General features: G+C 38.8%; 2 protein-coding genes across 2 annotated transcripts; both read left to right on the forward strand.

Moving 5' to 3' along the window:
• The first annotated feature begins 1,016 nt into the window (after window positions 1-1,016).
• LOC149041596 (tetratricopeptide repeat protein 28-like) lies at window positions 1,017-4,128 on the forward strand. Its single transcript, XM_089214870.1, has one exon. The coding sequence runs from the start codon at window positions 1,017-1,019 to the stop codon at window positions 2,967-2,969; it is 1,953 nt and encodes a 650-aa protein (XP_089070996.1). The 3' UTR covers window positions 2,970-4,128.
• A 4,106-nt stretch (window positions 4,129-8,234) lies between these two features.
• On the forward strand, window positions 8,235-12,468 carry LOC113675744 (uncharacterized). Its single transcript, XM_089180894.1, has one exon. It carries the CDS (start codon window positions 8,235-8,237, stop codon window positions 11,166-11,168), a length of 2,934 nt encoding a protein of 977 aa, XP_089037020.1. The 3' UTR covers window positions 11,169-12,468.
• The last annotated feature ends 10,140 nt before the right edge of the window (window positions 12,469-22,608 follow it).

A 22,608-nucleotide genomic window follows, 5' to 3' on the forward strand; every position in this document is an offset into this window, starting at 1 on the left:
GGCGGTGAAAGGCTAATTTACTAATTCTTTGACTTTTTTCCACAGATTTGGAGACATCCAAAATGAAGAAATTCCTCATAGCTTACACGGTTGCAGACTTTCTGTTCAACAGTCATCTATATCACAAAGCTATTGCTATGTACAGGGAGACCCAAGTATTGTTGAGAGGAAGTAAAGACAAACTAGAAATTGTGTTACATTACAAACTAGCATGTTCATACGTAGGTATAAACGAGTTAAAGGAATCATTAGAAAGCTATCGGCAACTTTTAAAATTCAACGAAGAAGTTAAGGATAAAGACTGGTATGTAATAGCATTCAGAGGCGTCAGTGACGTGCACCGCTCACTGGGTCAACACGTTCAGTCGATTTTCTTTTTAAGAAAATTACTTCAAATTGTTCAAAAAGCTGAGGATAAACAAGTAGCAGGAGAGGTTTATCTAAAAATGGGTGATTCTTATCACAATTTGGGTAAGCTGGATAAATCAATCGAGTGTCATAATTACGCCCTGAAAATCTGCAGAGAAATTGGCGACAAACAAATGGAAGGAGACGTACTATTTTTTCTTAGTGGCACACACAGAGATCTTGCTCATTACTCAGAAGCAATCAAATGCCTAGAAGAGTCATTGGAAATATTAAAAAAATTTGGCAAATGCAAAGCAGAAGGAGAGTCATACCGACGTCTCGGAATGACCTATCAAGAGAAGGGCGATTATAACAAGGCGCTAGAATGCCATTTTAAGTCACTAGAGCTGATGGTAGAACACGGAGATGAGGTGGACGTAGGTGTTTCTTACAATAACATTGGCACTACCTACAATGTCATCTCCAGGAACTATGAAGCACTGAATTATTTCCAAAAGTCACTTGCTATTATGGAAAAATGTGCAAGAAAGAGAGAATTAGGAAAAGCTCATCATGGCCATGGCCTTTGTTATTCAGGGCTCGGTCGCTATGCGGAAGCCATAGAACACCAGCTACAAGCAGTGAAAATCTAGGAAGAAACTGGAACCATGTTCGAAATAGGCCGAGCCAGAAGTCTATTGGGGAACATGTACAATGTGATCGGCCAAATGAAGGAAGCAATGCATAGTTTTCAGAAAGCCATTAAATGTAGTCAGACTGCTGGGGACAGGAAAATAGAGTCAAACGCCTACCGTGGTCTCGGGGACGTAAGTGTTTGTTTAGGAAACCATTTTCAAGGGGAAAAGTACTTCCAAAGAGCCCTAAAAATCGCAAAGGAAACTGGGGATAAAAACCAGGAGGCAAATAGCTACTCAGGCCTTGGTTTCTGCTACATGTCTTGCGGTCGATTTAAAGAATCTTTAGACAACTTTAACTTAGCAATTCCCATTATGGAAGAAATGGGAATTGATAATGATTTAGCAGGAACCTTGATTAATGCTGGAAGTACATACAAAGCTCTTGGAAATCTGAAGAAAGCAAAGAAACTTCGAGAGAAAGCCCTTAAGATAACAAGAAAAATTGGAGACAAAGGAAGAGAACAGGAAGCCCTCCACTTGTTAGGAATCTCTTACAGTGAGGAGGGAGAGATAAAGAAGGCGAAAGCCTGCTTTTCTAAGGGCATTGCTTGCGCTGAAAAGAATCGCGAACTACTTCAGGACGAACATAAACTTTCACTGGATAACCTAACTTTTCTCAGCTATGAGAGCTTATGTTCGCTTCATATAAGTCAAGGGAATTTTTGTCAGGCACTGTGTGTCGCAGAGCGAGGACGCGCACGAGCTCTTGGCGACTTACTGTCTAAGAAATATGGTATCCAAAGGAAGAATTCACACGAATTTTATTCAAATAGTGTTAGGGAACTTTCTATCAGGAACCAAAGTACTATCCTCTTCATTGCCAAGCCTTTTGGTGGAAGAGAACTATATTCGTGGGTTTTGGAAGATGCAGAAATTCAATTTAAGTCTTTGCAATTCAAAATGGCAGAGAACCCTATCGATTTGCTTACGAATTTGCAAAGAGGACAATCTCTGCCTGAATGTGAAGATCGCTCACTGTCGGCATACTATGGATTAAAACCATCGTCTGAGAAAGTAAAAGACAAACGCGGGCAGCGTCTCATGGAAGAAGAAGAGGAAGAAGGGGAAGAAAAGGAGGATTCTGGCTTCCACCGGTGGTATAAGAATATTTTCACCCCTGTTGCTGATCTTCTTCATCGTCAAGAGATCATCATTATCCCGGAAGGCGATTTATTTATGGTGCCATTTTGTGCGTTATGTGATAACAACGACAAATTCCTGTCAGAGACCTTCCGAATCCGCCTGATTCCATCCCTAACAGCACTAAGGATGATCCAGGACAGTCCTGAAGACTATCACAGTGCAACTGGGGCGTTGATTGTTGGTAATCCTTCTGTTCCCCCACAAACAAAGTTACCATCATTGCCTGGAGCAAGAAGAGAAGCACTGGAAATTGCAGAATTGTTGGGTGTGTCGGCTACTGTAGGAGATGAAGCCACAAAGAAACAGGTCCTCCGACAGATTCGGAATGTTAGTTTGATCCACATTGCTGCCCACGGTGATGCAGAAAGAGGAGAAATTGCCCTTGCCTCAAATTGCCCCTCGAGACGAACTCTAAGGGAGGAAGACTTCATGCTTACCATGGAAGATGTAGCAAAAGTTGGTACCCGAGCTAAGCTGGTTGTACTCAGCTGTTGTCACAGTGGCAAGGGACAGATCATGAAATCAGAGGGAGTTGTGGGTATCTCTCGCGCATTTTTGGCAGCGGGAGCTCGCTCAGTACTGGTTACCTTGTGGGCCGTGGATGACCGAGCAACGAAAGAGTTCATGATTCGTTTCTACGGACACCTGAAATGTGATAAACTGAGTGCTAGTGAAGCTCTTCACCAGACCATAAAGTGGATGAGAGATTCCAAGAGGTACAGAGTCAAGGACTGGGCACCATTTGTTTTGATCGGAGATGATGTCACTCTGGACTTATGAAAGATATAATACCTTTGAGTTGCGCAATAATCGTTGATCGGGTGCACAAGTTCTTCTATCTTAATGACCACGTACATGGATCTTATCAGCTCTTTATTTGAAATTGTCTGATTGGCGAGCACGCCACTCGAGATTTATGAGAGATGTTACAATGTTGAAGTGAGCAACAAAATAGTCATTATCACGGTCATATGTTTGTTTGTTTATGGATTTGCATAAACCTTGAATAATTTTTCAATGTTGATGTTTCAGTAGTGAATGTTCAGATTTATAAACTCGACTGACATAGAGAAACCTTCAACTGGTCAAGACTTTGATCAAGCTCTACTATTTAAGAAATTGTATCAAAGTAGCTGGGAGATATGGAAATTCTTGTCACATACAGTAATCCACAAAGTTGTAAGAAAATTGTTTTATTACCTCATTTAGGACTATAACCGTTTTATGGCAAAAAATGCTAGAAGTGATGTTTTCCATATTGATTTTTTAACGGACTTAATTTTATATAGAAATAGGTTGAAAATGTTTCTAGCAATTTAAGTAATTTGGCTAACGCCTGGATTTACTTCCTCTAGTGGTCCTTGTGATGAAGCACTACAACCATACGAGAAACTCAATCATATTTCAAAACTGTTCCCAAGTACATAGGCGGTTATCGAAAGCACATGTTAGTGACGTAAGCAAAGAAATAAAGACCGCTCACCGGAAAAAAAAAATTTGTTTATAAATATGAACGAAATTAATCAAAATGTTTATTATACTGTTCAGCCTGTTCCACAGTTTTCTCATCACATATTTGACCTTTGTAACTAGCTGAAGATTGCGAGAGAGATTTGCACAAAATGTACCCTGGCTGGTTTTTGTCTATCCCCTGGGGTTGTCACAATTTGTATCAGAGGAAAAAGTGTAAAAGGTCGTGTAAAATACCCTTAGCTTTTAAAATCAAAATGGAAGAGGATGCACTGAGTCTATAATAAAATCGATGCTAGAACCAATTTGTGCAGACAACTACACTTTCAAAATGAGACCAAAAAAATAATAATTAAAGGGTACTCAGTGAACTGAGTGTAGGTCAATGGACGAAACCATATATAGTACGTATTTAAAAGTATCGTTCAAAGTTAAGTAAAGGTAAAGTTAAATCAATAAAGTTACAACGAAAAATCCTATAAACTGAATTTGTACCAATTTCGCATCGTTAATCAAGGGCCCACTAAAACAGGCATTTTCATTTTCCCTTCCACGTTTTATCATTTCCATTCGTGCTGTTAGTAAAGCTATCCTGAAGGGTGCTGCCTCTTGGGAATTTCAAAGGAAAGAGAGGGTTAACGAATATAGGCAGCAGGGATATTTTAAACCGCAATACAAGCCAATTCGAAATATCTTTTTAAGGACACTTAGACATTGTGCAAAGTAAAAAGATTGTGTTAGATATCGTAACTTCGGCGTCGAACCTTATCAAAGCATGTTTGTTTTCTGACCAAAAACAAGGAAATGAATCATTCTCAAAGAAGTCAAGAATATCAAATTCTTATACGAGAGTGGCTAAGAATTGGAAGTTTGAGGAAAGCAGGTTAATCGAGAGTACTGTCAAACACATCATACTCGTGCTTTTTCATTCTCTAATTCTACAGACGAAAACCGGTTGATCTGCACAAGTGTCAAAACGTATGGTGTTACACTTGCAATTGTACCTCAAAGCGTCACGTGAGTGATGATGTCATGATCAAAAGTCGTCACATACCTTTCTGGTTTTTCTTTCGATCTTGAAGGAGACGTTTAACTAAATCTCGCGACGATTACCGAATTTAACATCATAAGAACACCAGTACTTCATACTTCTGACAACTAAAAGGCCCTGAAAGGTATGTAGGCGATGAAATTTACTCATTGCAGTATTTTAATGTTACAAAATCGATCGCAGCAGACTAACAGCCGGTAGTCGGCAAAAACATTCAGGGATGGATTGCAGCTCATAATCAGGAGGAATCTTTGTCCTTGTTTTGAAATCTAGACTTTCGTTTTTCTTTAGCCTTGACTGTGAATCAGAGAACTGAAAAACCTTTTTGATGAGATTCAAATATGTTTTGTTTATGAGCACCTAGTTCGTTCGTATTTATGTAAGTTGAAATTCGCAAGTGGTCATCTTATCCTCTATCGATAGAAATTTTGGGAACTGGCGTTACTTGACAGAGTAGAGATTAGCCGATTTACGCGAACACTGACAAGGCATTGCATCAAATTGATCAATGGTCAAACAATCACTAGTGAAAAACTGCATAATATCTCCGGGCAGGGTGATCTTGAAAGAGGAAGGGTCCTACAAAAATTATCTACAATTTAGTAGAGTCGAGTCAGTCTTCTTAAACTATTTAAGTTGGACAGTCCTCAGGCTCCAAAAATTACCATGCATGAATGATTGCTTTTCATTGTCTTTGGGAGCCCAAATACATACATGCCTTGGTTTTCTGATGCTGTTCTGTAATGTCACGGTTGTTCAAGTAGTTCCATTGTTATGACCGTATCTATATGTATTTGTTTTCTAATTTGCTGAAACATTGTCCCAGCGGTAACTCATGTTGACAGAGTCTACCGCAAGATAATGATTTTTGTTTTCGTCGAGCGTCAATTGTAGAGTAAAAGTGATGGTGAAATCATGGCTTTTGGTTTTTCTTACTCTATCAACTGAATTCAAAGATGATGGTTTATTCATATATTATTGCTTAAATTAAATGCCGTTTAATATGCTTCATGTGCTTTTGATATCACAGACAGTTCAGACAATTCATCAGTTATCTTCCATACCTCATACCTAAGTTGAAAGTTATTGTTACATGCACGACGTGCGCCTGTCAAAAGAGTCAATCGTTTCATATCAGATCTTCTGGAGTTGTGTAATAAATTCCACCGATCAGATTTAATTTGCCTGAAGATCGATGTTTTGGCATTTCCGATAACATGTTGAGGTTGTTGAATATTTGAACGGCTTTGATTGAATATTTCTTCTTTGGATTGAACCGCTTTGTCAACAAATCAATCAAACGTTTGTCAGTTCTGTCCTCATATACAATTTGTCTACCTTTGTGAGCTTCATTAACCATTTCATTCATAAACCTCGCCACGTTAATTACCAAACTCTTGTGTTGTCCGTTACCGATCTTATATGCATATCTTTTTAGTTGTTTGTATTTTCTGATGCCCTGTCCCTTTTTACCTATTACATAATTCTTAGATGTCGTTAGAGCATCGAATGCCTTTCTATATTCATCTAAAACCTCCATTTCTAAATCTCCCAAGAACCTCTAAAAGCAAGTATATATTATAGTGATCTGTAAAGTATATACTTTTTTTTTGCTGCTTGTGGTACCCAAAAATACAATTATTAATTGCACAATTCCTCGTTTTTTTCACATCTTGGACATATAAATTCTTTTTACAGTAAATGGTAAAACCGACCAATCACGACTGACCTACACCACTTGAGTCTTACAGCCAATAACATCACGGCAAAACTGACCAATCAGTTTATACAAACCGACAAAGTACATTCGACTGACAACAACCTTTCACTTGACTCTGATGATGCCTTCCGCTCAGGCTTTCGAAACGTCAAGCACCATTACCGACAACAGTCCTTCTCAGGATTACACTCACCCGGACGATCAAACTACACTATTATAAATTCTTTTTGTCGCCACTTTTTAGGTGATTTCTTTTGATTTACTTTCTTTTGATTTACTTTCTTTTCATCATTTGTTAATCTTTTTGATAAATTACTTGATTTTTTGATGTCACAATCATTTAATATATTCTATTTTTCAATATACTTAACTTTATACTTACAACCATCCTTCTTCGAAGTTCCTGTTTTACATATATTCAAAGGCTCGCAAACAATTTTTATGATACCTGAATTAGTTTCTATTTTGATTTGTCGCGTTCAAGTCATAAAATGAATGAAGATTATGAAGGCATCCATCTATTTCGATTTTACTCATATGATATAGTTTGTACAATATTTCCTTAACATAATTTTATTATAAACTGTGTTAAAGAAATATTTTATATCTATATAGTATGATAAAATCGGAAAAATGTAATCATATATAAATGAATAAGGCTGGTGTGAAAAAGCTCAGTAATTCAAAATTGATCAAACTGTTGTTAAAAAAGAATGTAGAATCAACTCCAAAACCAAGCATTAAACAAATGGAGAAGCAGAGCGACATAACAATCGCAGATACGAAAACCCCAAAACTACGAAAGAGTGTTAAACAAATGGTGCAGGAGTATGAAGATAACATCATCCCTCCACCACTTGAGTTTAGAGGTAGATACACATCAGTTCCAACACCAAGAACCAAAATAGAGAAAACAAGTAAAGCTCTGAAAGGATGTACCAAATAATTTGAGATTGGTGTTAGAGACAATAAAGATCCATTGAAGCACAAGAACAGTCACTGAAATAAAAAAACCATAACGTCAAGCAGTGGAAAAATGGTGTAAGATAATGTCGCTAGTCTCCTATAGTATTCCGACGCTTTGATATTATAAAATTATTCCATCAAATAATGCTATCAAATTATTACCAAAATATGGAAAGTAGTATAGAGAGTTGGCGTCTGTACGAGACCACCTTTTCAAAGTAGTCTCGTACCGCCATCTCCTACACTACTAACCATCCGGAGTGATCGTGTTGTATTTCGATATGGGACCCGAAGAAAACCACGACGGCAACGGTAACGAGGACGTTGCAAAACAATGGAATTAATAAGTAGAACGATAGCTTAGCACGTGCATTTTAAAACTTCGAACATTTTTTAAGCTGTCCTCTACAAAGTAACAACGTGAAATCACCAATATTTGCGTGGTCATAGAAAGGGAACCCCGACGGAAAATTATTTAAATTTAAATTTGGAACTCAACACTGTTCACATACGTTACGCTGAAGTACAGGTGTAGAGCTGTAAGAGGCGGTAAACACATCCAGCTATTCGCGAAATTCTGACTATATATTTAAATTCATTTAATTTTCTATCGACGCTGTCGTCCTGACCGCTCAAGTTCCCTGTTAACTAGCTTAGACTCATTGGATCTCTTACGTCTTGTTGTTGTTGTTCCAGTTAAGAAAAGGGGGAAAGTCTAAAATGAAATATAATGGGTAATTTTAATGTTGAAATTTCTTAAATTTATCGGTATAGTCCGATGTTTGTGTGAAGAAGGTTGATTGATTCACCCATTAATACTAGCATGTTTTCTTTACAGATGTCGAATTGGGATAAAGCTTTGAAATTCCATATTGCTCTCCATGCAGGAAACTTCCTTTATCAGAGTCATATTTATCAGAAAGCTATTGATCTGTACAAAGAGGCTCAAGTCTTGTTGAACGAATGTGGACTTGAAGTTGAATCTTTCAATTTCGGTCAAATGTTGTTGCATTACAAACTAGCCCTTTCATACGTAGGTCTAAATGATTTTACGGAAGCATTGGAAAGCTACCGGAGGCTTTTACGAGTCAACGAAGGAATTGGGAATAAAGACTGGGAAGTAAGAGCATATAGAGGCATCAGTGACATTCACTGTTCAATGGGTCAACACGTTCATTCGATTTTCTTTTTAAGGAAATTACTTCAAGTTGCAAAAGAAACTGGGAACAAACGGGATGAAATAGCAGCTTTTGCAACAATAGGAGATTCTTATTACTATCTGGGTAAGCAAGATTTATCCATCAAGTGTCAAAGTGACGCGCTGAAAATCTGCAAAGAGATCGGAGATAAAGAAACGGAAGGAGATATACTTCGTGAGCTTGGTGGCAAATACAGAAACCTTGCTCGTTACCCAGAAGCAATCAGATACCTGGAGAAGTCCTTGGAGATATTCAAAGAAATTGGCAAAAGCAGAAAAGAGGGATATTCGTATCAATATCTTGGAATGACTTATCACGAGAAGGGGGATTACAACAAGGCATTAGAATGTCATTTTCAGTCACTGCGCCTGATGGTAGAACATGGAGATGAGGTCGATGCAGGTGTTTGCTACAATAACATTGGCACGACATATAATGCAATCTCTCGGAACAATGACGCACTAGCTTACTTCAAAACATCTCTTGAAATTATGAAAAAATGTGGATCCAAAGAGCAATTAGGACTAGCCCATCACAGCCTTGGTCTATGCTACACTCCGCTCGGTCAGTTTGCAAAAGCCTTGGAACACCAGGTTGAAGCTGTAAATATACTAGGAGAAACTGGGAACAAACTCCGCGTGGGTCGAGCTCATAATCTTCTAGGTAACATATACAATGCAATTGGCCAGAAAAAGGAAGCTATGAATAGTTTTACTGAAGCTATTAGATGCAGTCAGACAATTGGGGATAGGAGAAGTGAATCAGGTTCCTACCTTGGTCTCGGGGATGTATGTATTTGCCTGGGAAATCCTGGTGAGGGAGAGGAGTATACAAAGAAGGCTCTGAGACTTACTAAGGAAACTGGAGATAAATACAACGAGGCCATGAGCTACGGCAGTCTGGGGTTCTGCTACATGTGTTGCGGCCGATTTAAAGAGTCTATAGAGAACTTCAACTTGGGGATTTCTATCATGCAAGAATTAAATGATAAAAGAGGCGAAGCTACAGCTTTGATTAATCTTGGATCAGTTTACGAGACCCTTGGCAATCTGAAGAAAGCGAAGCAAATCCTGCAGAAAGCCCTAAAAATTACAAGAAACATTGGAGACACAGGAAAAGAACACGAGGCTCTTACCTTTCTCGGGATTTGTAATAGGAGAGAGGGAGAGCTAAAGAAAGCACATGATTTCTTTTCTGAGAGCATTACTTGCGCTGAAAGAAACCGTGAACTGCTGCGCGACGAACATAAACTTTCATTGGACAACATGACCTTTACCAGCTATTACGAATTATGTTCGCTTCGTATCAGTCAGGGACATTTTGCCGAGGCGCTGTGTACCGTAGAGCGTGGACGTGCACGAGCTCTCGGCGACTTACTGTCCAAGAAATATGGCATCCAAAGACACAATTCACACGAATTTTATCTTAATTGTCTCAGGAATCTTTCCATCAAGAACCCGAGTACGATCCTCTTCATGGCTACGCATCGGTTTGACAAATATTTTTGGGTTTTGGAGGGTGGAGAAATTCAATTTAAGTCTTTGAAATGTAAAGTGGCGAAGGACGCCATAGAGTTGCTCAAGAGTTTGCTAAGAGGGAAATCTGTGCCTGAATGCGAAGATCGCTCATTGTCAGCATACTATGGATTAAAATCATCATCTAGGGAAATAAAAGGAAAAAGCAGGCAGCGTCTCGTAGAAGAAGAGGAGGAAGAGGAAGAAAAGGAGGACACTGACCTCTACCAGTGGTATAATGATATTTTCGCCCCTATCGCTGATCTTGTTCATCGTCAAGACATCATCATCATCCCAGAAGGAGAGGATTTTATGGTGCCATTTTGCGCATTATGTGATCACAATGACAAATTCCTGTCAGAGACCTTCCGGATCCGCCTGATTCCATCACTGACAGCACTAAGGATGATCCAGGACAGTCCTGAAGATTACCACAGTGTAACTGGGGCATTGATCGTTGGTAATCCCTCTGTTCCCCCACAAACGAAGTTACCATCACTGCCGGGAGCAAGAAGAGAAGCACTGGAAATTGCAGAATTGTTGGGTGTGTCGCCTACTGTGGGAGACGAAGCCACCAAAAAGCACGTTCTCCAACGGATTCGGGAAGTCAGCTTGATCCACATTGCTGCCCACGGTGATCCAGAAAGAGGGGAAATTGCTCTTGCCTCAAGTTTTCCATCCAGACGAAGTCCAAGAAAGGATGACTTCATGCTTACCATGGAAGACGTCGCAAAAGTTGGTACCCGAGCCAAGCTGGTTGTACTCAGCTGTTGTCACAGTGGCAAGGGACAGATTATGAAATCAGAGGGAGTTGTGGGTATCTCTCGCGCCTTTTTGGCAGCGGGAGCTCGCTCAGTGCTGGCTACCCTGTGGGCCGTGGATGACAGAGCCACGAAAGAGTTCATGATTCGTTTCTACGGACATCTTAAGCGCGATAAACTGAGTGCCAGTGAGGCCCTTCACCAGACCATGATGTGGATGAGAGATTCCAAGAGATACAGAGTCAATGAGTGGGCACCATTTGTTCTGTTCGGAGATGACGTCAATCTGGACTTATAAAAAGGTGTTAACGTGAGGTCAAAAACTTTTAGCGATAGTTCTGAAATTATTTCGAGGTTATAATTATAGTAAACCTCGATACATAGCGCAAATAGTACTATTGCAGTCCCATGGAAACTTAAGTTGGTCAACTTGGAGCACAATGGCGAGAATTCTGCCCAAACCAACTGTTCCAAACGGACTTTCTTTATTCAAAATTATGTTGCGAATTTTCCAAGAACAATGTTTTTGATGATAAGTTTTCAACATGATGTATAGTAACCTACATCATTTTATTTTTGCAGTTAACGTTGAAGCAAGTCAAGCAAGGAATGTGCAAATTCTGCAACAACAAAAAATTAGCTTTTCTTTGCTTACTCAAGTAGTTTCTTTTGTGAATTTTAATGTAGGTAGAAAACTGCGATAAGTTTGTTATAGAGCCGAAATACGCAATCAGTCAGTTTTTATTGGAGAAGGAGGAAGTTAATTTGCTTGAAATCACATGAGCCAGTAATTAAGATGTGTTAACCCTTTAACTACCGGGAGTGATTGACACGTTACTTTTCCCTATATTACCCTTACATTATTCAGCAAACAGGTATATATTTACATTGATCTAACGCCAAATTCTCGTAACCAATTTGCATGGAAAGGTGTAATAGCTAGAGGGGAGAACGAACAATTGGTTCATGAGAGTTAAAGGGGCTAGTGAGGAATACCTGCAGCTGAGCTACAAAAGCATCGTGTCATTCACATCTTCTCGTGAAATTTACAGTTTGTTGTGACGATCATATGTATATATTACTAAATTACGTAATGTCCAATCCGGAATAATCTGCATTTGTTTTAAATTTAGGGTATCTCGTTTCTTTTTAGCCTATAGGCCACAGTAAGGCCGCAAATACGTTCTTCGAAAAAATGTTTTTACTCAAAAAATTAGAATTAATTATCTTGTGGAAGTCTTCCTAAACAAGTCTTCAATGGTCACGACCTGAATACAATACAAAAACTTACCAGGAAATCAATGTGTGAACCATTGACATAAAGTTGTTCTGTTATAGGAGCTAAGAAAAATTTTGTCAGGGTTAGGTATTAGGTAGGGTTAAGTGATCACAACAGCCAAATATAACAAAGTTTAGAATCATCACTAGACAATTAAAACTAAAAGTAGAAAAAAAAACAGGCCATTGGTTTTAGTTTTACATCTGATTGGTTGAGATGATGGCGCGAATCTTATTGACCAATCATGAAGCGAAGGAAAGCCAGACTAAAGCAACCTCTGTGACTTTTGACACTAAATTAAAAATTGATTTGATGCAAACATATTCTTGAAGAGGTATTATTACACCCGGGGATCATCTTAGTACGCATGTGTGAGACACAACTAGAGGAGCTTACTTTAGCGCAGATATGCTTAATTGACACTCGTCTTTTGTAGTGAAATCTTTCCTCTCATCTTTGTTTTCGATGGAGAGCTCAGCGTGTATCGAGACACTGTACTATCAGAAAATTTGCTTTACAAGTTAGTTCAATCGAGCAAAACTTCTCTGTTTTTTCCAGACACACGGCTGTGTCGGTGACGAGTAAAGGAGATCAGTTTGGAAATCTATTTCATATATCCTGGGCGATTCGAAGCGGCGCGTCATTTCAGGAAGATACTCGGACACTTACTTCTAAAAATATCAAAGTTGTACACTCAACGGTCTCGTAGCCGCGCCAACTTTCCATAGGTACGGGTATGAGTGCACTTTCCTTATAAGGATGTCACTGATAGGACAGCAGCACACAGGTGCCAAAGACAAAGCCATTCATCTGCACACACCACTGCGCACTTAATCGGCGAATCGGTTATCCCTTCTCTTTTCCATTGTTTAAATTGTGTTTGTCGAACGCACTAACGACCTGCTCAATCAAAATATCGTGACTTCATATGCTCCAGAGGAGATGATTGGGGTTTAAGAGGTAATAATCTGAATGTATCCCCCAGTGTACTTTGTTTCATGGGTTAGAGTCGTGGAGAAAGTATTAAACGGGGTAAGTTTCTGAAGAAACTGTGGTGCTGTTTCGAGCGTTAGACCTTCGTCAGAGCGCTCTGCAATTTGAAGAAAGTCGCCAATGATTAGCTACAAAAAAACTCGCTGATTTACTGAGTTTTTGGATTTTTTAAATGCGCTTTTCACCAATCGAAATGGGACACGTAAACCCTATGACATGTAAGCCCCATGAGCTCAGGTAAGTTCCAGAGAAGAAACGTTTTTACTTGGGCTTTCAAAAGGAAACGCCCGATTTGAAATTCCGACTTCGTTTTTCTTCCGTTTAGTTGCAAATCGCAGTCAAGTCCTTAAAACGCATGCACGACGGTCTTTTTTTTTACTCAGACGCATGCGCGATCTTTTCACTGATGAGCACATGGCATATGGTGCGATGGCGGAAGAAGAGAAGTTTTAGCAGTGCAAAATCAGCACAGATATTAAGTATAGTACTCCGAAAACGCATATAAAATATGCACACAGCGTTCGTGGTAGACCCACACTAAAAGATGTCGAGCATTTTCGGAACGGATTGGTCTGCGAACCTTTTGAGAAATCTCTTTATGAGCGAACATTTATGAGTGAACCTTCAGCAAGAAACATGCTGTTCTGTTATGGAAATGCTAAAAAACTATTGAATAAAACGACATTTAAGTTTAACTGTTGTGAAAAATTCGTCAAAGTATAAGAAAGATAAAATATCGAGCCAGTCAATATTTAACATTGCTTTTTTCTTGTAACAAACTGATGTGTTCTCGCAAGAGTAAGGTTCACAGCAAGTTATTGTAACTATAAATTAAGTAGAGATAAAATCCTTGTCCTAAAATATATGTTGACCTTACCAAAACAATAGCAGCTTCATAAAGTCTGGGTAACGAGTTAGTTTTTAGACAGAATGCAGTTCAACAATGTGTGCCAATGAGTTCGTGCTCTTTGATTTACAATAACACATATGGGAACAACTCTGCATATGAACTTATACCTCGTAAATAAATTTTTTTATTTTTTTGTTGGATGATAAGTTCTTCTATTAAACCATTAAAATAATTATCAATGTAATTAGTAGACATATAGTCATGTGAAAAAATATTAAAACTATCCTAATCTTACAGTGTGTCTTTATCCTCAGTGCTTATATACAGAATGAAAACAACTAGATAATCTTCATATGTAAACGAAAATTTGCAATTACTGTAATTAGCAGACTCTGAATTTTTTGTTCATTATCAACTGCTACAAACTAAATAGTCATTTTTCATTCTAGGGCTATTGAAAATAGTGGTTTTGATTGGAGTGATTTCAATAAGCCTGGGTACTGCAGATGAATCATATTGAAGTTATTACATACTAAATGCTTTGTCATCTTTTGTTACTTTGCATGTTTTAGAGTAATTTTCATTGCCCCATGAAATAAAAAAAGAGACTCTTTGGTTTGTAGTAGTTGATATAGAACAAAAGAAAACGAAAGATTCACAACACACCACTAACTATTAGTTACCCTATTTTTTCACAGAAAATGAAAGTCACTCAAAACACCAACAGTTAATTAGTACTCTCCAGGTTTATTGAAATCACTCTAACCAATAAACTAGAATGAATTAACTAAAGTATACTAACCCTGTAAATCCAAATAGAAACAAACAAATTGGAAGGTAATAGTGCAAAATATGCTAAAGTATATTTCACAGGTTTATGAGAACCACTCTAACAACCTCATAAAATTCATTGTTCATCTGCTAATAAGCTCTGGTGGTGACGTTTTGTTTTCTCTTGATGATAAGAAACATAAACAATTGATTTTCTTGCGTGGGTTAAGTGTCATCACCCTAGCACTTGGGGCTGTTATAATTAAAAGCTATCTCAGCCTGGAATCTTTTGTTAACCTAGAAAAAGAAAACATAAAAGGACAGCCTATTTGGCAAATGACTCATCCCGCTTCAACCCCTTAACCCACAAAACAAATTTTGATCAAGTCAAAGCTAAAAAAAATGGAGATAGTGTCTAGTAATAAGTATTGAAATGATAGCCAATAATATGTGGCACTGCCTTCCCGACCCCACCCCAGAAAAGGATCTTCGCACTAAATAACAAATGCAGTTTTCTGCTCTCTGTATACATATGTGAGAAACCTGCATCTCTGGCATACCAAGACAGAGAACATTTACAGGATGAACCAAGAATTGCATAAAAAACTTAGGCAAATGTAGGCACAAAAAAAACTTTCTCTCCAACAGAAAGCCTGAGTGAACGCAAATACACATCCAGGTTTTTTTTTAATAAAACTGTTCTAACTGTAGGAAATGGACACCACTACATCAATTGCATGTACATACCACTGTCTTCTTTCTTCTCTAAATGGTGCTAGAGTTGAGGTCAAGCAGGTTTTCTCTCCACGCTGTAAATGGATTACAAGTTAGTGGATGCTGGTTAATGAGTCAGAACAAATAAATGAGCAGAGAGTTTTCAAAATGCTGCATGCGCGGGAGGAAATTGTCAAGGTGGATTACCAAGCAGTGAGACAAATCAAAGAGACAGCTTGTGTTGAAACTGGATTCTGCCATCAATGAATTGATTAGCAAGCGTGTGGTCACAATAATTGAGCTAAAAGATTCTGATGTGCACAAGATGCCCAGGAGAAAGACAGTCATTAATATCCTGATGGTAAGTATTGCATGTGGCTTTTGCTGTACATTGATTCTCGTTTTCTATTTTGGATGATGATTTTCATTGTGATTTACATGTTTAATGTTAGCCTTGATCAAAGAGTCTGATGACTCAGGAGTAATTTGTTACTGCAGCCTGGTGAGAATCAGACAAAGCTTACTGTTTTCTCTTACAGATCAATGCACTTGACTCAGGAGAACACTAAAAAAGCTTTAAATTACTTGCCTCCAGCTTGAGATTTACAAACTTTTTTCTAAACATCCTGAATGTGTTATTTTGGGGGTAAACCATAGAAAGTGTCAGTGGTCTTGTAGAATTCAAACATACATATGTGTATATATAAATATTTATATATATGTGTGTATATATATATATATATATATATATATAGAAACATACAACTGCACTGTATTTAATTTTTGTTTAGTGACCACTTAAATCAATTGACAGTTTTGACCAAGTTAATTTGCTTTTAGACCACTTGCCCAACCACTTGCCTTGCAGTGACAAGTCAAACCCAAGACCCAAGCCAGCTCAGCTTCCTAACCTGATCCTTCGCAAACTGACACTGTAAAACATAAAACTTAAGATTCTTATGCATGCAAAAAAGACAGTTGTTCAGACAGGGTAGTACATGTGCATATGCATGCACATGGGGGCTAGCATTCAGTAAACTTTGCAAGCGACTTTGTAAAATTTTGCTGGTTACTTCAGTCATTCGCTGAAGTTGCTACTATGGTCACAGTATGGATTTACTGGTATATGCACTGTAAAATGTTATAACCAACACAGTTACCTTTTTTTAAAAATCTTCCCACTTCAAAATTTATTGTAAACTCTGTCTTCAGTCAATAGCTCAAGTTGATACAAATATGATATAAAGATTTACTTAAAAAATCATACCCTACATACTTGACTTTTGGAAATATTTTCTGTCAGAAGTTACAAACATGAAAGAAACAAAAAATGATATTGTTATTGTTGTCTTGATGTACATTTATCAATCCACATAGTTTATAATTGTATTTTGTAATTGCCATCAGGGTGGTTTTCTCAAAAGTTTTCTTTTACATTTCTTTACAGCTTAATTTTGTCTCCAAGAAAATACTCTCAGGCAGGGAGGAAACTGTTGTATCACCATCATTATTTTACAGTATTGTTAGCCTTGAAAATCTGTCAGTGAGAGTTTCAAAAAGTTGTTAGCATAAAATATTTCAGGGTAGGATTGCTATGTCAAAACAAAATATTATTCACACCTATGTTTACAAAATTGAGTGCTAAATAGCTGCATTGTACTTTTTGCAGAGTACAGTGCTCATTGTGCTGTTTCTTTGTAGTTGTAATTTAAAGAGTGTGTTTATGTTAGTTTCCAGGCTTAACCTGTGGAATATTCAGTAGTTTCTTAAACACTGTTTTGATGTATGTCTATCTTAGTCAAAGCATGGACTGTACTTGAAGTTCCACAAGCTGCAATTTGCTGCCCGCTTGGCTGTCTTTGCAGTGGTGGCTATTATTGGAGTTCATGTACCTTCACCTGCTGTTTGTGGGTGTTCTTCTGCAAACCACCAGCCCCAGGCAAGAATATCAACCTCAAAGACTTTGAGGACAAGTTTTCATATGATGAGGAGTTTGAAGCTCCAGCTTTGGAACATAAGGTTCCCATTGAGAAGCAGAAGGTGGTCCTTGATGCATGAAAGCAACCATTTTAAAAAATACACTTGTAATTGTTAAACTTAATCTAGTTATCTTTTTTTGTTTTTGTAATGGTGAGTTGCTCTATTTGTCTGACATAGTTGGGTTGTTACATATCAAGCATGATTAATTGTACCAAAACTGTATGTGTACTGGTATTTAGTATGATGTAATAAAGTCAAAAGGTTCAAAGTCTGATCAGGACCACAGTGAGCTCTGATAGCTGAAGGTTTTCCATTGAGTTTGTTTGGCCCAGGGCTTCAAGCAGCTTTCTTTGTTTTTCAACTTAAAATCTCAAAGCTATGTTATCTATTGCGAACTCAAAGCTATTATTCTGAATATATATACAGGAGCAATCAACCAATTAAAATATGCACTCTAGAAAGTTATGGTCAAAATGTATTTTTTTTTCGTTAGCTTGTGTACTATCCACTCTGTCAGAAAATCAGGAATTTTACCAGTATTTGTGACTTGTGTTATTTCAAGGTTGCATATTAAGGTTAGTGAACAGGAGAGGATTAGACTGTGACTTGTTCCACCAATTCTGTAGGCAAATTATGATAAATTGCATTAGAAAATACAGCGAACAAAAAATCATGATCCTAAACCTACTAAACAATCTCTAGCACCCCTATTTCCATTCCAGAAAAATTCATGGAGAACAAACTTTTGGAACCCTTGTGACCATGATGACAAAGTCTTGGTCACTGTCACTGAATAGTTTAAAGTTCACAGAGAGACCACTGTTGCTTGAGATTGGTGGCAGGAACTAGTTTCCATACCTTTTTACCATTGTTAAGGTAGGACACCTTTTTTTTCTTTTGATAGATTGCCAAGCAATGCTTTCTGAGATGTTATCTTTTAGTGTCCCATATCTAACAGTATTCTTTATTTTTTATGTAACAGGAAAAATAGATATTTGAATTGCTTTGTTTGAATAATGACCGGTTTACTTGCTATAGCATTTTACATGATTTTACATCTGTAAGTGGTAAAATCGATTAAGTTATAAGAAACTTTTGTTTGTATATATAGATGTAAACACTTGTTCTGAAATAAATGTGCATGTTACGCTGTGAAAAAGTGGGTTTCTTGAAATCTGTGGAGAGATCGGAGATAGACAAAAGGAAGGAGAAATACTTTGTACGCTTGGTTACACCTACAAAGACCTCACTAATTTCCCCGAAGCGATCAGATACCTAAAAAATTCCTTGCAATTATTCGAAGAAATTGGCGAATGCAAAGAAAAGGGAGGCTCATATCAAGCTATGGGCATGACCTACCACGAGAAGGGTGATTTTGGCAAAGCTCTCGAATACCATTTCAAGTCTTTGGAGTTGATGATGAAACATGGAGAAGAAGTCGATGTGGGTGTCTGCTATAACAACATTGGTACTACTTACAATGCAATCGGTAAACACAGCGAAGCACTTGAGTATTTCAAAAACACTCTTGAAATTATGAAAAAATGTGGGAACAAAGTAGCGCTAGGAAAAGCCCACCACGGTCTTGGCCTGTGCTATACTTCGATCGGTCAGTTCGCAGACGCTATCGAACACCAGGTTGAAGCAGTAAAAATCCTTGGGGAAACTGGACTCAAATTTGAAAAGGGTCGAGCCCTCGCTGTACTGGGAACGTCTTACAGCACAATTGGCCACAAAAGAGAAGCTATGAATAGTTTTCAGGAGGCCATTCAATGTGGTCGGGCAGTTGGGGATAAGAGAGTAGAATCAAATGTCTACCATGGTCTTGGTGATGTGTACGTTTGTTTGGGAGACACTGAAAAAGGAGAGATGTATCTAAAGAAATCTCTTGCTCTAGCAAAAGAGACCAGAGATAAAAGTAACGAAGCCAAGACCTACGCAGGACTCGGGTTCTGCTACATGTGTTGTGGTCGACATACCGAATCTGTTGAAAACTTGAAGTTAGGAATTTCTCTAATGCAAGAAATTGGAGATAAACCCGGCGAAGCTACAGCTTTGATAAATCTCGGATCCGTACATCAGAAAATTGGAAAACTCAAGAAAGCAAGGCAATTTCTGCAAAAAGCACTTCAAATTACACGTCAAATCGGAGATAAAGGAGCAGAACAACAGGCTCTTACCTTGCTAGGGATTTGTAATAGGAGGGAAGGAGAGGTAAAGAAGGCACGTGATTGCTTTTCACAGAGCATCACTTGCGCCGAAAAGAACCGAGAGCTACTTCGAGATGAACATAAACTATCTTTGGACAACGTAACCTTCACTAGCTATTACTAATTATGTTCGCTTCATATCAGTCGAGGACATTTTGCTGAGGCGTTGTGCACTGTAGAGGGTCTGGATGGGGGTATCTCGAAAACACTAAACACTAAAATTTTACCTTCTATAACATCAAACATTAAAATTTTGGGCTGTTTAACATCTAACACTAAAAAATTCTCTGAAACACTAAAATTGATACAAATGTAACGAGAAACGGCTAAAAAATGCGCCAGATACTGATAACGATAAACGCGGGCATTCAATATGGAATCAGCTACAATTGATTTACATACTGTGTCATTTTGATTGCAATTTTGTGTTGTTCATTGTTTATGTCTCTATCATGGAAAATCATTGGAGACTATTTCTCTGCAGAAGGGTACATTATGCTTAACAATTAAAATTTTCCTCTGTCGTTATCACACTTTCGCAAACTTTCATTTGAACAATTTGTTTATTTAATCATCATCATGCTCCTTTTACCTACCGGGAAAAGGCTGTTGCATCCTCACTAGCCATCCTCTTGTTTCTTAGCACATGTATTAGCAGCAAGCAAGCCTTGAATCTAAACTCCCCCTTTCCTTCTTTACGGTTTGTCTCCAAGTCTCTTTAGGTCTATCTCTTCATCGTTTGCTTTCCAGGGTCCAAGGTGGCGCTATTTACGGGTTGTTATGCAATTAACTCTTGATCACAGATTCATCACAAGGTTATGTATATGCGCAGACCCGATAGTGCAAACTCTACAAGTCAAGGCGAAAATGAGCGCGAATGGCGCGCCCGGACCTGGTGAGTGTTGTTGTGTGGGGGTAGGAGTCGTGATCGTCATCATCCACATCGGTGCCTGAGTCGGTGTCGTATTCATCCTCTTGATCTGGCACTTCAACAACAGCAACTATTTCAATAGTGCTATCGTCCACAAACGTGATACTGGGTGCGTGCGAGTCCCCATCGTCATCTATGATATGCGGAGTAATTTGTTCCATTACTTCTCCTTCAACAGTTGGGTCGTTGTGGAACATTACTTTGGTATGAGGAGGTTGAGTGTAATACACTGCTGGTGGGAGAGCTCCGGCTTTGTCTTTTGTGGTTTCACTGCGCACTGTTCTCTGCCTCACGGGACGAAATTTATCCACCAACTCCTTCATCGCTACTTCAATTAGAGGATCTATCGTACAGCTTCGATTCCCAAGGGCTTGAAGAAAGGACACTGTCCCAGTAAGCGGTGAAACTATTTTTACCGTTCCAGCAGCTACGTCCGACACCAATATAGTATTCTGGAAACTGCATATTCCGTGGACTTGCGCAAAGGTACAGGTTTCACCAGTTCCATCACTAGTTCCTTCTTTTCCAGTGCCCATCAATGTTTTAACAGTTGAGGTTTTCGGATCGAAGGTCTTGACTTTCCTATCTACGATGTCAGTGAACACAATTACGTCGCCATAATGACACAGCCTCTTGATTTCACTGCATGAATCGGACGAATTCTGCAGGAGCTGTTTGACGTTTGAATTTGCCAGGTCACAATCGTATAACCCACCTGCATTACCAGATGCAGCCAAGTATGCGGACCCTCTCCACACACAAAGAGATTCAATACTGGAAACGCCATCGGGATAATATATTTCTCGCATGCTAGTACCAACGACAGCAACTCCATTGCAGCTTACTTCCAACTGAATAATCCTTTGGTGCTCGTCATCCGCACACAAAAGGATGTCTGTACTCGCCACAAATTGACGTTGGTTTTACTAAAGGCGTGTTAAGCTGGATGATTTCCGGGTCCTTAACTTGTGCAGCTAAAGCTTTTAAATGTGTCGCGAGTCGCTTCCGAAGAATTGGCACTGTGCCATCCTGTGATAAACTAAAACGACTCAGCTGTGAAAGTAGTTCTGCTCGCGATTTCAGGCCCTCCGGCTTTAAACGTACTTTGCCTTCCAAGTCAATAACACGGATTGCCCCAGATCCTCTTTCAGAAACGAAAACTATACCACTGATAAAACAAAGGTCCCTTGCATCCTTGAATGTCTCTTTCCGAACGTGAACATCAACTGGTTGATGCAAACGTAATTCCACGAGACGAGCCTCTTGAGATTCGAAGTCATAGTCTAACACAAGCACTTTTCCTTGAGCCCCACTTTCAATCGCAATGGGTCTTTTGCATATCCCACTCTGATTGGATTTCCAAAAGCGATACTTTTCTGGAACTATTGTGTGGACGACCAAACTTATTCCTCTCAGTACCTCTAGTACCGAGGTTCTAGTAAGGCGCACGATAGGTTCTACAGCCATCCGATCTTTATTCCTTACGCAGTCCAGGGTCAGCATTTTTCGTAACTTCTTACGTACATCAGGGCCAGCAGGATCGCGGAGTGTTCGAATTAGAACTAGATTACTCTTCGCGCCCTCAAGATCAATGAACCAGTTGGCCCAGCTGCATTTCATACTCTTGCCAAGATGAACCACATCTGGCAAGGCGACAAGAAGCGAAAGTTCAATAGGTAATGTACCATCTTCGGCCATAGAGTGTAGATTTGACAACGCCTTCTTGTTACACTCTTCACAATCGGTAATTACCGTTGCAGCAAGAAACCTGTTACACTTTAGTCCTTTTTCTAAACGCCGGCTACAAGCCCTTAAGGAAGGAATGTGTGAGACCTGGCCATTTTGTTTACAGGCTGAGCAAACAGATTTGAGCTTAAGACACTCATCACAGCTGCTAAAGCAAGAGGGCATGTCATTTGATACAATTTGACTTACAGACGCCTGGAGCTTCAAACACATTTGGCAAGTTTGCAAGGTCTTAGCTGTGTCTTGTATAGATTTGAGGATTTC

Source organism: Pocillopora damicornis, chromosome 8 (genome assembly GCF_964200805.1).
Source record: "Pocillopora damicornis chromosome 8, jaPocDami1.2, whole genome shotgun sequence".
Lineage (NCBI taxonomy): Eukaryota > Metazoa > Cnidaria > Anthozoa > Scleractinia > Pocilloporidae > Pocillopora > Pocillopora damicornis.

Excerpts from the sequence above, each read along its gene's own strand:
- LOC113675744 (XM_089180894.1), top strand. The coding sequence starts at position 8,235 with ATGTCGAATTGGGATAAAGCTTTGAAATTCCATATTGCTCTCCATGCA.
- LOC149041596 (XM_089214870.1), top strand. The coding sequence starts at position 1,017 with ATGTTCGAAATAGGCCGAGCCAGAAGTCTATTGGGGAACATGTACAAT.